Source organism: Rhipicephalus sanguineus, chromosome 1 (genome assembly GCF_013339695.2).
Source record: "Rhipicephalus sanguineus isolate Rsan-2018 chromosome 1, BIME_Rsan_1.4, whole genome shotgun sequence".
Classification (NCBI taxonomy): domain Eukaryota; kingdom Metazoa; phylum Arthropoda; class Arachnida; order Ixodida; family Ixodidae; genus Rhipicephalus; species Rhipicephalus sanguineus.
In genome coordinates this window covers 152296721-152311146 of record NC_051176.1, presented here as the reverse complement: position 1 = coordinate 152311146, position 14426 = coordinate 152296721, and the positions used below count along the sequence as shown (strand labels likewise).

Below are 14426 nucleotides of genomic sequence, written 5' to 3'. Positions count from 1 at the left end.
GTCCAAGCGAGTACACTGAAACCCTTATGACGCGCCTAAGACTTCTGCAGTTAAATCAACAGTGAGGAATTCTCTGCATATGACAATGCTATCCACAACGCTAACGTATACGTGCCGACTATGGCTCCATACAAGGCTTATGCCGAAAAATGTGGTGCAGGACATTACGATGACAATCGTTTGACAAAGCTAATCATTATTGTTAGGTAACACAAGCCGCTCCACCACTCAATTGTTGCCATATAACCGACGAGCCAGCGTCAGAGACGAGTTCTCTCATTTTAAAGCTGCAGCCAATTTCTTGCGACGGTCTTCACAAATAGAAAACTGACAATAACTTATTCTGTCTTTTTCATGCCTTTCTGCGCAATTAACGGTGATGCAGCTCATCGGTAAACAGTTTTTTCTTCTTTGCATGGCGACAAACAGCGCACGCACCAGCAAAAACGCAGCAGCAAATGCGGTAGACACAGCGGTAGATGCCTACTTCGTGACACTAAGCGCCCGACGACAGCACCACCGCATTTTCATGACGTAGGGGCAGTGCAATACATCTATAGTATATATCTGCATTCTTTCCAAATCTGTGTACTAGTAAGGCTTTTTATTACACTTTTCTTCTGGTCTGGTGGTGTGCTGCAACAATGTTCCTTGGGATTCATGAAACTACAATTTTCGCTCTCATTAGTCTGCCTAGCAAAACTGTCTTCCCCACCGTACTGCACTATCAGATCTAGTATCCCACCCTTTGCAACAGAGCCCTTCCTTCTTCTGTTGAACTTAGACATTCTCACTGTGCCACAACCACTGCTATGATATGTTCTTAGTATGTGTTGTGAACACCAAGAGCCTCCAGTCTCTCAGTGCTTGTGTTTTTTGGTAGCCAAAGGGCAGCCTTATATACTGCCCTGATGATGATGTCCACGTTGGTCATTTTGACCTTACTTTTTTCAAAGGGAGGGCTATACGTCACTCTGCTTTTAACAAATACTTGCACCAGTCTGACTGTCTCCGCTTCTTTGAAGCCTCTTTGTTGTTTTGTGACTCTCTGGACCCTTTGCGCCAGATTCGTAGTATGTTTTAACGTGTCTAGCATGCGTAACACTTTGCCATTTTCCTGTATCCACGTGCCTATAGTCGGATACAACTTAAGAAGTCCGGAGAGGCCCCGCCCAAACGACCGAAGCGCGGCAGCCAATTGCTTCTGTGACTGAAGAAATAGTTCCCCTTATGCACTCAGCAATGTTCTCCAAAGGCGAGGTCACCGGGCATCCGGCTCAAGACGTCAGTCTGGAGTGCGCGCCCAATGGTGCAGGCATGTGTGCATCCGCCTTTGAGGAGGAGACGCCACGGACTTCTAAAGTTGTATCCGACTAAAGCATATTTTGAGTTTTTGTACCTCTCGTACCAGCTGCCCATACGAGATCAAGTTTATGTCCAGATGCCAAGTTCTCCACAAATGTTTGGCGTTCCCTCGTATGTATTCCAATTTTTCCGGTGTGCATTTCATGCCTACCTCTTGATAAAAATGTTCTTTTTCACCTTTTGCAGTGCATCCTGTTTTTCCCTGTATGAGCCCCTGTGTGCCCACTACTTGTACAAAGCCTACAAGATCATCCTGAACAAGTTCACAACCGGTCCAGCAGGCACTTCCCTTCTTACAGATATTTGTAGCACTGTCTACAACGCAGCAGTGGTCTTTTGCAAAGGAAGGTCAACGCTTCATGGTGTCTACTCGGTCATTTAGTCAGTGTTCAGAAATTTCTGTGTGCTGTGATTATACAGTCATGCATAACCAACTAGCCCACCAGATCATCCTCAGCAAGTTCATAACCTGTCCTGCAGGCATTTACTTCCTCACAGATACGTGCCACATTGTCTGCAATGTGGCAGTAACCTTGTTCAAAGCAAGGTAATGCTTCGTGACGTCTACTCGTAGGTCCGCGTTAATAAGTTTTTGTGCAATGTGACAATAACTGCTTCCTGTCTCCTTTCCACCAATATGAACAAGAAGAGTGCCAGCAAGGGTGATGCTCACTGCTTGCCAGGGGAGAGACAAGCTAAAAGCATAGAGGGAGGAGGAGGTGTGCAGATTTGGGCGCATCACACCCATATGAACATGGACAGTGCCAGCGAGGGAATTTGTGTGAGGGTGACGTTTACCACACAGTGACAGCGGGGGACAGCCGAGCGTGCAGGTATGAGTGTGCCATGTCTCCTGCCCTCAGCTAGCATGGCTGGGCACACAGGCACACCCTACCTTGCACATAACCTACAGAGATGGCAAAAGCTGAGCCAACCAAGATAGCTGGTGGTCTCGAGCTTTCAAAAGCCAGCTGCTGGCACTTGTTGCACATGATGGTAGTGCACAGGTTGGCCACTATAGCCAATAGAGTATAGAATAGAAAGCTGTAAATCTTTGTCACACACAATCCAAAGTTGGAAGAAGATAAGGAGGGCCACCGGACAACTCACCAGTTATTATGTATGTACGAGTAAAGGAAACTCTGCTGTCCACTGCACCTACCAACCCTCCATCCCCCCCTTTTTTTTTTCTTGGTGCAACCCAGTCATAACAATGGAGTTTTCATGGCACTTGACTATTGTTATAAGTGGGTTCAACTGTATTCAATTATTTGCAGTTAATAATAACACTGCCTATCCTTTAGACAGCCATATATTTTTGGTCTCAATTTCAATAAAGCATTTTAAAATCAACCAGTTTTGCTATCATATGCAGTTTTGTAATATTACACTCAGCTTATTCAATGAACAGAACACTTCATGTGCTTCTGGTGCTATGCTCTTTCTGCTTTTGTTCAGTCACTATCACGCTGGACATTACTGAAGCTGGTTTCCGTGTTCCTCATTTAAAACCGCCTCACTTGATTAGACATTCAATAGTAAACACCACTAGATGCATCAAGTACTGTAAATATCTGTCTAAACTGTATAAGCTTCAATTAACCTACATATTTTAGATTGTTTAAAAAGAAAACATTTTACATGTTATTTTATACCCGTGTGACATGGGCGTTTGGAAGGCCTTTCAACAGATAGTCCACTGACTTAAATGTCATGCTTTAGCTGATACGTGGGCGCCCTTTTGAAGGCCGATGAGTCAACAGTCAACGGAGCACCCTACAATTCTATTGAAACCCTGATGGCCTTAAGCAACGGAAGCAGAAACAGTGCGAACGTGCGCTCTCGTTTACAGCGTGCTTGCACGCATGATTAGAAAGAAAAAAAAATCAAACTAGTATGCTCTAAAAATAGTATATGTGGGTGTTACTAATTTTTTAAGAAAGTATTTTTGCCACTTGAAATGTACAAACTGCACATACTCTCAACAACAGCGATCTGCCTGTGTTGTCGAATGTATGTGGCAGCCTTATACAGCAGTGCAAACGTTGCGTTGCCAGTTTCGCTGCTCAACAACTTAAAAACTAAACATATATGTATAACTACGTATAAACAATTCATTAAAATTTTTAACCACATATAACAGACATACTAGTGCTTTAAGTGGATTTATATTATATAACTTTTGGTGACAGGAAAACTAAAGTAAAGATCCACAGCACCACACAATCTTTACAAGAAATGCCTGAACCACTCAATGGTCATTCAAAACTGCCATGTAGCAGCACCACAACTCCATTGAGTTGATAGAGTTCCCATGTTTCGAAGGCCATCGACTGGATGGCCTTTCAAGAGTGCCTGTGTGACAGAGGTATTACTACATTCAAAGGCTGCGTTTTTTTCTCAAATTTTCTGTTAAACATGATCAGAGAATTTCACTATTTACCCCTACTGGAAAGTTTGCAGAGCTTTAAGGTATTTTCTGAACTGTTGCATGCACAATTTTCCCTAAAAAACTAACTAACACACACACTTATCCAAAGTGCAACCGTAAAGTGAAATTACATATGCTGCTGCACTTAGGATAGAATTATCGTTGTGCTTAGCAAAGAAAAATGAGCCCTTAAACTTCCCCTTCTTTCGTTCATTCATAGTGAGGGTCTCATTCTGGGAGACTGGATGCCTTCAGGTAGTACACGAGGGATTATTGGTCAGCTGCCAACTCATAAAAAGATCACGTGTTTCAGGCAGCAAAAGAGTGTTCCACGCTCGCAGTTATGGCTACTAGCGGCACTGACTAACACTCCTAGTTTTAAATGCACATATATACCCCATAAAGTGGACGGGGGGATTACTGCCGCTATGGCTCACTGGTAGAGCATCGAATGCGTTATTCGAAGGTCGCAGGTTCGGTCCCTGCGGGCTGCAAGTTATCTTTTTGTCCACTTCACTTTCTCCACATTAACATCATAATTGCCACAAATTGCCCTATACATTCCTTGGCTCTCTTGTCTGTTAGTTCCAATTAATGTTGCGTCTAGCAAAGAAAAACGAGCCCTTAAAATTCCCCTTCTTTCGTGCACTTAGGAGAAACATATACAGTAGTGAATGAGTAATGTAAGTGCAGAATTTAACTCTTTCGTTACCACGCCTATTCAAATCGATCACCGGTGATCGACGAAAAAAGCTACCGATTTCGACGCGTTAAAAATTTTTCCTATGCATGCTGCAGCATCTCGCGTTTAGTTCTGGGACTGCTCTTCTACAATCCGTTTAAATTCTCCCGCTCTGACGACGTTGTGACTTTTGACGGAGTTTTTCGCGAACGAATGCGCATGTGTTACTGGAAAAGGGGGCGTGGCTGCCACACTCGGGGAAAAAAATGCGCAGCTCATGTTTGTGCTCCGTTATTATCAACATTTTGGTATCAAACGATTCCTAAGAAGTCAATTATCAAATTGTGTCGTCAGTTTTTCGAGGTAATAAATTTTGGCTGTGATAATTACATGAAAACGACACCTGCTACTCACTAGCGAGCTTTGCTTCCGAGTTTGCGCAATATTATTCAAATACAGCTCGTTTCTGAAGGTCCGTCGCGTCTCTAACTTGTTGATCTGGCCTTTTTAGCCAGTTTGCAGCAGTTTTGGTTTCGTTTCTCTCTATCTACGCGAGAGGGGTGCATCGGGCGTTAGCGTCGGCGCGCGCGGCAATCTCTCGGCCGCTCCCATGGCGTCGTCAACCCGCGGGGCTGCGTCGCGGGAAGAACATTCCGCTCGAAAGAGTGCTCAACCCGCTCACGAATTTAGTGAAGCTGAGTCGAGCTATGAGTCCGAAGACGACACCAGCTCATCTTCAAGCGCTGACAGCGACGATGCTTCGAGCCAGCCCGGGGCATCCTCAGCTGTGTAACGATAAGTTTCGTTTTCGGCCTTGAGCGGTCTCATCCGTCGGAAGCACTTATCTGCTGATCTCGGTGCACGACCTTTGAGATGTCCTGGTTATCTGCAGGATACGCACAGCGCTTGGACAGGATGTGCTGCCGCCGGCAGCCAGAAAGCTTCAATTTTCACCAAGAAGGCCACCCGGCGCGCATCTCGGCCCGGCACACCGGAGCAGCTCAAAACGTTTCACGATGGCGCGCGATTTTTTTTCCCTGTTTTTCACAGCAGAGGTCATCAGGACCATCTGCGAAAATACCAACAAATATGCTTGGATGCATATCTTGGGCCTTCTGATGTATGCCGAAAAAAATGCCGACGTATGCTGACGTATGCCAAAAAAAGTGCAGCACCACCCCAAAAAGATGCCGAAAAGGAAAAACTGCCGCAAGTGCTATGAGGAACGCAAAGTTGAAAAAAAAAAAAAACGAACATTCTTTGTGAAACCTGTGGCGTCTACCTGTGCTTCACGAAAACCAGAAACTGCTTCACCGCATGGCACGAGCGGTGAAGCAGTTTTCGGTGTGCAGTATTTTTGATCTGTGTGAAAAATGGCTTTATGCAGATTGTTTATTTTTCTTTTAAAATACTCCTAGATCATTTCCCTTCAAAATGTATATTTTGAATTTTGTTTGCTCGTAATATTTTTGTAGATATTGTTTTGTTTGTACTGTTTTTCTTAAGTTCCTGCAAAAGTGGTAGATTTCAGATTTTTTATAAGTTTTGTAACATCTTTTTTGTTTTGAAACTTGTGTTATCTATAAAGAGCAATTCATTATGCACAATTTGGTGCGCTGCAATGTTACCTAGAGCATTATTTATACTAGCAATAAATTTCTTCCTCAGACCTATAAAAAATGGCCATTTTCATGCGGTAACGAAAGAGTTAAAGAACTATGCATGGGGGTTAGAAATTTTGCATACTATCTGTACTACCTATTTTCCGCAACTACAAGAGTGCCGCCATGTTTCAGTCATTCTGTCTGGCAAATTATTGAGCCTGAACTGACCTGCTAAGACAGATGTTGCAAACTTCATTCCTTCCAAAGCAGCAGCACAGTTTTCTTCTTCCACGGCGTGCTTGGTTCAGCACCCCTTTTGATGTAGGCTTAGCTGAAGCTGCAGTTGTCTGCTGCAATTTACCAGCTGCAGTAGCTGCTTTTGAGACATTGTGCACATTGATTGTGTGAAGTGGGGGCCCCATGTGTGCTGGCAGGCACTGGCGCTTCACTTGAGCTTTCTGAAATGAACCCGGAAAATAAATTTTTATCAAAGCCACTCATTGGAGAGATAGAGGAATCATCAACATCAACATCAGACCATTTTATGCACACTGTGGAAAGAAGGTATCTGCCAATGATTTCCAACTTATCTCCAGGAATAGCGGATGAAAAACTAAAGATCATAAAGCCTATACCTGGTTTTCTTGGTCAAGTGTTCTGGTTCTCTTTCTTGATGGAGGGTTTTGTGATGGCCCCAAATCCTTTAGCAACGGTCCGGATGCTTTTGGCTCCGAGTCTCCAGACACACAACCAAGCCTCTGGGCAAGGCCAAAGTCAACTAAAGAAAATCTATGAAGACAAAAAAAAAAGGCACATGACCATGATGCTTTTCCCTTACAGCATCAGATGAACTTTGGAGAAAAGATGGCAATTTGCTCTGACCTTTTACATTTGCGACTATAGAGAAAGTTGCTTGGTTTGATGTCCCTGTGAATGATGTTGAATGAATGGACTCTTCTTAGTGCAATAAAGAGTTGCATCATGTACTCTTGCACTTCAGTGACGGTCAGTTTATACACAAAGTCCTGCAAGTGCGAGAGGTGAGCAGTCAGTTCAACAATAATGCATGAGCTACTACTGCAATACTGCTGAGCGGAAACTTACTGGAAACTTCTCATGAGGAAAGTATGGCATCACAATGGCCACATGGCCCTTGTGCAAAAAGCACATTTTCACATCCATGACATTGCTGCTGCCTCTAAATATGAGAAAGAAAGTTCACTTAACTTATTATAGTCTCCAGATAACTGAAAATGAAAAGCACTTTGGTGCTGCAGATGTAAGCACATTAAAAGTTGAGTTCAATGTTTTGAACTATTGTAGCACAAACAATGATGATCTCTCCAACAAACCTAGAAATTATACAATGCATGTGGCTGTATGCAACTTCACTGTGAGAAAGATGCAACATCTGTGCCAGAAGTACAGAGCTCCCGAGTGATGTAGTTGCCCTGCTAGAAGCACATCCTCCTCCGCTCTCATATTTCTTGCTTTTCATGCGGGCTCTCAATGGGTTGGTACACCCATGTGGTGGTATGATGGCATTAATGCAAGCCATCCATAGCAACATGTTAATGCAAGCCTACATTACCTTTCTAAAATAATAGCTAGAATTGGGCAAAGCAAAGAAAAACTGAGCAATTTTCAAAGCATGAGGGCACAGAAAATATTCTCTTAATACAAGATTTTCACACAAAGCTCATAACAGGTTTTGTACTTCAGCCATTTTCACTGCACATAAAAAAAGTCTCATGCCCAGGATAAATTCACACCTTCACCACACTGCCAGTAGAAAATTCTGCTCAATAAAATCTGGATGCTGAGGCAAAAACCAGTCAAAAAGATGCCGGACAAGGGGAAGAAGTGACACACACAAGGACTGGACTAGCAACTGTGCTTTATTAGCTGACAGCACCTCCCAGAAGAACCACGGCGCATGCGCTAATCACGTAAAACTATGAGGCCAAAACCCAAAACATGAAAAAAGCAAAAGCAAAAATTGGCCTACATAACGACCAAAAATCTACCGCCAGAGTGACAGGAACTCTCATTCCTTCTGTAGTAATGAAATAGACGTACTGCTTACACAATCATCGCGGTGCATGTTTATATGATAAGCCTCAAGGATTTCGCGCTCCTCCTTGCCCCCACCTCTACCCAAAATCTTAACATTGGAAAACAGCGGCACACAACCACAGATCTGGCAGTGGCGGGGAAGATTAGCCCCGTCTGACGTGTTCAACGAATTGAAAAATCTGGATGTATGGGATTTCGCGTATTTACAGCTGCAAGCCAGACATATGATAAGTTTACAATTTTTGGCTGCCATTTTTGGTCCCTTTTCTTTATCTGCACATTGCACTTAAAAAAAACATTGTTATATTAGTACAAGTGAACAAAGCATATAAAGAGGCAATGAATGAAATCAAATAGCAATCAATTCCAAAACTGCAGTAGTTGAGGTAGTGCTGAATGATTGCACAATTAAATGCAAAATTCAATGAGACAGCACACGCACTGACCACATATGTGAAGACAATTAAAACAAGACGCTGACCACGATAAAAGCAAAAAGCAAGACGTTTCGGCTTCCATACCGGAGCCTTGTTTTTTTTTTGTGTGTGAACAAGGCTCTCGTACGGGAGCCGAAACGTCTTGCTTTTTGCTTTTATCATGGTCAGTGTTTTGTTTTAATTGTCTTCAGGTCTGTTCCTGACCCCCCACCCCCAGACGGGTTTCCGTCCAACTCTCGACTTCATCACAAGTGTTAGGTCATGGTTTCTCTTGACTGCATTTAAACTGCTGCTGAAGATACAATAGAAAAACTACTGTATAAGCACTTAATATGCTATAAATACGTATACGAGTGTGGAAACAAGATAACTGACATGTGGGCTGACAGTAACACAGTGGCAAACTAGCAAGAAAGCTGTCTTTTTCGTGCTAATTTATACATTTGCTTGTAAGTTTACATATTTTGTTATATTTTCTTGTTTGAGCGAGTGGCAAGCTCATCAACAAATGGCTAACACCATAAAGGAACTTGTAAAAAACTGAACTTCCTCCATTCTCCATTGCTTACACCGATATCCCAGTCACCATATCAGTGAACCAGAAGAGCTTCACAAAAACTATAGGTGTTACATCAAAATGGTGTTTGTCAGACTGCAAATCATAGCCCTTTTCTCATCTGGTCACTGCCAGTGGCTAAACCAATAGCCCATCTTCCTAGCACAGAAGGAACGCTTAACACAATCTACACCAGTACAGTTACACTCATTCTCTTACCCAATTTCTCTGAGGCACTGCAGTTCATTTGCAATTCGTGAAGGGTGACTTGTGGGAATTAAGAACTTGATGGCGAATTCCATATGCACAGCACTTGCCTTCAGCCTCGCTTTGTAGACATGACTGAAAGTACCTGCAAACAACAGCAGGCAGTTTATTTGGAAGGTTGCACCAGAACCATGGTCACTGCAGCACATACCTTCACCAATCTTGCCATCCAAAATGAAATGTTTCTGAACTTGTGGAATGTAGGAGTACAAGCAAACACTGTCATCGCTGCAATCTGCAGAAATTGAACAGATTTTTTTATCAGACAGGATCTTTGACATAGCGGAGGCAAACGCAATTCGTGTACGGGCTGCGCGGTGCATCTATTGCCCATAGAAGAGCCACGACATCCTGACAAATGCGAGAATCGAGTATAGTGCCGTGCAGGTTCTAGACAACCACAGGCCAACATTTTTTTTTCCAAACTTGGAATCTCTGCCTAGCGAACGTAACAATGGCTGTATTCAAACGGCACAAGATGTTGGAAATAATTTAATCTACTGAAGGTGTTTGTAATGTTAACAACAGTGCAATTAAAATGCCAAGCAACTCTGCAATAACGCCGGATCAAATAAGCTGTCCATCCTCGAATGAACTTACTTGTGGCGTTAGCGCTAAGCATGGCGCTTGAAGCTTTCGTCGACTGCAGTGTCTTTACCAGACCGACTTGTCTACGGTACTCCTGCTCCGCGGCAACCTTCTCAAAAGGTTTGAGAACTTGCACAGCCATGCTTTTTTCTTCAACCTGTTGAAGACAAGCATTCAGAATCGATCGTGAATACAGTGCAGCACGCGCCATCAGCACAAAGCACTACAAGACGCATGCCAGCAATTCAGCAGTCTGATGGTACTTTCGAAGTATCGCACAAATTTTCTAGGGAAAAAAAATCGCCCCTGTGGTTGACAACGCACACTCCGCCTTTTAAGTTTCTTTCCTTACACTAAGTTCTGATGACGTTCTTTTTTTTTTCTGCTCAATAAACGCAGGACGTGTATACGTGCCTTGCCTTCGGTTTTTCTTGGCTGCCAGTCGTTATGGCTACTCGTAACTCGCCAAGTTTGGTATAAGAACTTTTACATTCCAGGGCAATAAAAGTCCCGCCAAACACGACAACCCCCTTTCACCCAGGCGTCCACCGGCTGCCGCCAAAACCCGCCAGCCCCGCCAACCTCCACCAACCCGCCAACTACGGCCGCCCGCTACGGCTACGGCGCGGCGGCATACAAAATACAACAGCACCGCAGCTCCTGCCGCAACGACGCCACCCCCCACCCCCTTTAACAAGGCTAACAAGACGACGCGGACTTTGATGATGATGATAATGTTTATTTGCACCGGCTTCGTGCGAAATCGTGCGCGGCAGCGCGGCGACATTGTAATGGTCATAACATTAGTACAAACAAGGAGGTTAATAATTATTTAAACGTTCTTGAGTACACACAACCATAGAGTTTCATAGGTAAAACAGCGCAAAAGAAAGCACGGACAAGTAGACACAGGTCACACTGCACGTGAAGTTTTCGAACTTTACTGACAACTGAACATTACCGGGAGGAACTCATGGGATCCGGACCTACATGAAGTTTTCGAAGCGTTCGATGTAAAGATGCAGGATGTGTTAGCGCGCCTTCGATAAATCTGCAGCTCATAGAGTTTCTTACTATGCATGCTGCAACTAATATTTTTTTTTTTTTTACTGTACCAGTTTTGTTGTTTGACGCATGCGCCGCTATTCGCCATCCCCACTGTATTAACAATAAACCAAAACAGTTGGCAGTCAGCGCTAATTCCGTGTCTACTTGTTCGTGCTTGTTCGTTTCCTCTCGCACTGTTTTACTGGTTTTACCTATGGATACATACCAACTCTGGCTCGCATTTACACCGGCTTTAGACGCTACATAAAGTTTCATTATGATTTTGTGATAGTATGAAACTCTGTGCTTTACTAGAATACAGTCAACCACCGAGTGCTCATTTCGATCAGCAACTCAAGGTAGGGATTCTAGCCACCCTACCCAAGGGAGGTTGTGGGAAGGAAAAATGGAAGTGAAACTAAAGAGCGTGCACATGGAAGTCCGCCGAGCATGCCGCCGAGAAACGATCACCCAAAACCACGGCCCCGGGCCCCTGGATGCAAATGTGCGTGCGCGTTTCCAAGTGGCCGTGGTGTGTGTTTGCAGGCCTAGCAATAAACTTCTTTTCCTTCTTGAATATGAGGCTACTTATCTGAAACGGGCGAACTATTCTGTGCTTTATTTGTATTAGTTATTCTTTAATTTATATCCCAAATGTTATTTTGTAATCCCAGTAATAATTGTAATATATAATAGATTTATACCTATAACTTATCATCGCAAAGGCTATCACAGAAGAGGCGTTGCACAGAATTCCAAAACGTGGAAACGTTCCTGACAGTTCCAGCCGCGCACTAAAATCGAAAGGCCTGCGCGGAGTCTCGTGGTCTCGTTACATAGAACCTCGATAAAGACACATTCTTTTTAATCGTCACGGCTCCCAATGGACATGTGACGCGAGATGGAAATGAATGCACAGCCCGTTTTGTGTGCTCGCATTGTTAACGTCTGAGCTTTCGTCTTGTTTTGCTATATAGTGCGGGATCTACATGATAATGCCGCAACAGCTTTGGATAGGTCCATTAAACAAGGCGCGTGGGACAAAGTATATTCGCTTGACGTAATATCTGGCTCGAAAAAGACAATTGCGAATTCCATGCCGGATGGCGCATGTCCCTTACCACAAAACATATGTGGAGTTTTTTTTTTTTTTTTTTTCAAAAAGAGCCTAATGTAGAAACCGAAACTGACCTAAATTTCACGGGAGCGCAAAGCGCGCCTAAGTATCTTTAACTTCTAAAACAGTTGGAATCAAAATGAGGCAATTCCAGATTTATGTGACGGCTGCGCGATTTCGCAGGCGTAGCATTATGGAAGTCTTTGCAGACACAGCACTCACCAGTTCCACAGAATATCGGCACCTATTATATCCCTGCGGAGGTCATTTTGTCAAACCCGTAAACTGTTAAGTGTCAATTACGAGGCTGCGATGTCGTGTACCGAGGCTAAATTTCTACCAACACAGGTCTGCTCAGGTACCTTCTCCACTGTGCACATTCTGTGACGAGCTGGAAACAATTGCTCATTTCTTTCTGACCTGCAGAATGAAAAACCCTTTTGGAAATACCTTTACGTGCTATTGGAATGAATTTATCTGTGCCTGTGATTTTGTCTTTTGGAGCCTCTATTTCTGTGTTCTCCAATGCGAAGGTTTGCGTGGCTGTGAGGGATTACCTCAATGAAACCAATCGGTTAACAAGATAATCTATGTTATTATTCTTCTGTGTCAACACATGTATATAATTTAGAAATTCGGGCATTGATTTATTTTATTTATTTGTCATATTTGATCAAGCGTCAAAATTTCTTATCAAATTTATGTTTCTATTCTGTAACCGCCCTTTTAAAGTATTATAACATTTATAAAACCACTCAATTCTTCGCCAATCCCCCACAGTGGGTGTGAGTCAAAGTGGAAGGTGAACAAGAACAAAAACAATTCCAGATAGTAACGTGAACTCAAAAAGGCAGTTTCTAATAAAATTAGCCAAATCCTGCATCTGTCACAATCAAATCAACTAAATCACATTCATTAAACCAGCGCTGCGTCAACAGACCAAAACAACCAACATGGTCTTATCCAATCCATTTTATTTGTGTCCTTAGCTGCATTGCTATAGTGTTTACATTCCACAATTAGTTTTTCTAGGGCGAGTTGGCACTTATGGAAGGACATGATGATGTAGGGCGAAACTCGAATATAAAGAGTAAGAGGCCTACTTTCCCTACTTCTTTTTGCCTCTTAGTGTTCCTTTTCAAGTTTAGCGCTACAGTATGATGTCCTTCTTTCGCTCCAAGACGATATATTTGGAATAAAAGACATATGAAATGAAGATATTGGGCACCGATCTATTCCTAGTAGTGATCCGAAACGGCACAGCATAAAACGAACTCAGAAGAGCTGGAGCACTTTTCAAGGCCTTCAATAAATGCCAAGGACAAGAAAACGCTGCCGACAGTCCAGAATAGTGCGCCTTTTGCCAGGAAGGACCACTTGCTATTACGCCCATGCGACAAAAGACGGCACCGACGGAAGCACCGGATGATGTTAATTTTATCGCAAAATATTGCTATACCGTACATTATAATCGTGTAACTTTTTACGAGCTAATTCAAGCCCAATTGAAATGTTCAAATCTATAATAGCCAAATACAAATTTTACTCCAACAGTGGTAAAAAATTGGAGCAGGCCCGACCAAATTAAACTGTCAGTAGGAAAAAAAGTGCGTTTTTATCAGTTTCAGTTAAAGTGCACATGGCTCTTCTTGAAAGAAAAAAAAAACGCCACATATTATTCGCACCTTTATTACCAAACTGGAACGAACCCTGCAAATAGATCGAAATAGCTTCGTCCACCTCCTGCCCGTCCTACCTGCGTAGTCCATTGGCCACCTTCAACCAGTACAACATCGTTAGGAACGCATGCACCATTATAATATAGGGGAAAAAAAAGCACGGTACAAACCATGCATAACACTGCTGAAACCTGCAAGGTGAAGCCCCCAAAGAGAAATTTTATAGATGATATTAAAGAGTGGCATGGCGTTCGGGAACAAAAGAAATGAAGGGATGAGCCGGACAGCTATGTTCATTCTGCAGATGTCCCAAAGACATGCGAAATTCGCTCCAGTGGCGGAAGTCCAAGAACAACGACTGCAGACGCCTTCATGATTCGCAAGGCAGATGTTGTGCGCCTCTGCTGCCCCTGCGGCTAGCGCAAGCAGTGCAAGAAACTCAAGCGCAGCAGGATATGTGATTCAACAGCGCATGGTGCGCCTAATGCAGGAATCTCTTGACAATTTGATTTTTTGCAGAATAACACAGCGTTTTTCTTTCTTTAGGCTGTTTATACATTTTTCAAAATGAACACTT

General features: G+C 43.2%; 1 protein-coding gene across 2 annotated transcripts in view; it reads right to left on the bottom strand.

The window, feature by feature from the left end:
- The window catches only part of LOC119400404 (cell division cycle 7-related protein kinase), a 51348-nt gene extending 40716 nt beyond the window's left edge, over positions 1-10632 (bottom strand). The window contains exons 1-8 of one of the 2 annotated variants that reach the window (XM_049417261.1): positions 10421-10632; positions 10019-10163; positions 9570-9653; positions 9371-9503; positions 7187-7280; positions 6965-7107; positions 6718-6871; positions 6311-6540 (exon numbers count right to left, since the gene is read on the bottom strand). In XM_049417261.1, the coding sequence (XP_049273218.1) occupies positions 6311-6540; positions 6718-6871; positions 6965-7107; positions 7187-7280; positions 9371-9503; positions 9570-9653; positions 10019-10148 (968 nt within the window). In that variant the 5' untranslated portion in view covers positions 10149-10163; positions 10421-10632. The remainder of the gene's footprint in view (positions 1-6310; positions 6541-6717; positions 6872-6964; positions 7108-7186; positions 7281-9370; positions 9504-9569; positions 9654-10018; positions 10164-10420) is intronic. The other variant, XM_037667429.2, reaches the window with a different exon arrangement.
- Between the last annotated feature and the right edge of the window lie 3794 nt (positions 10633-14426).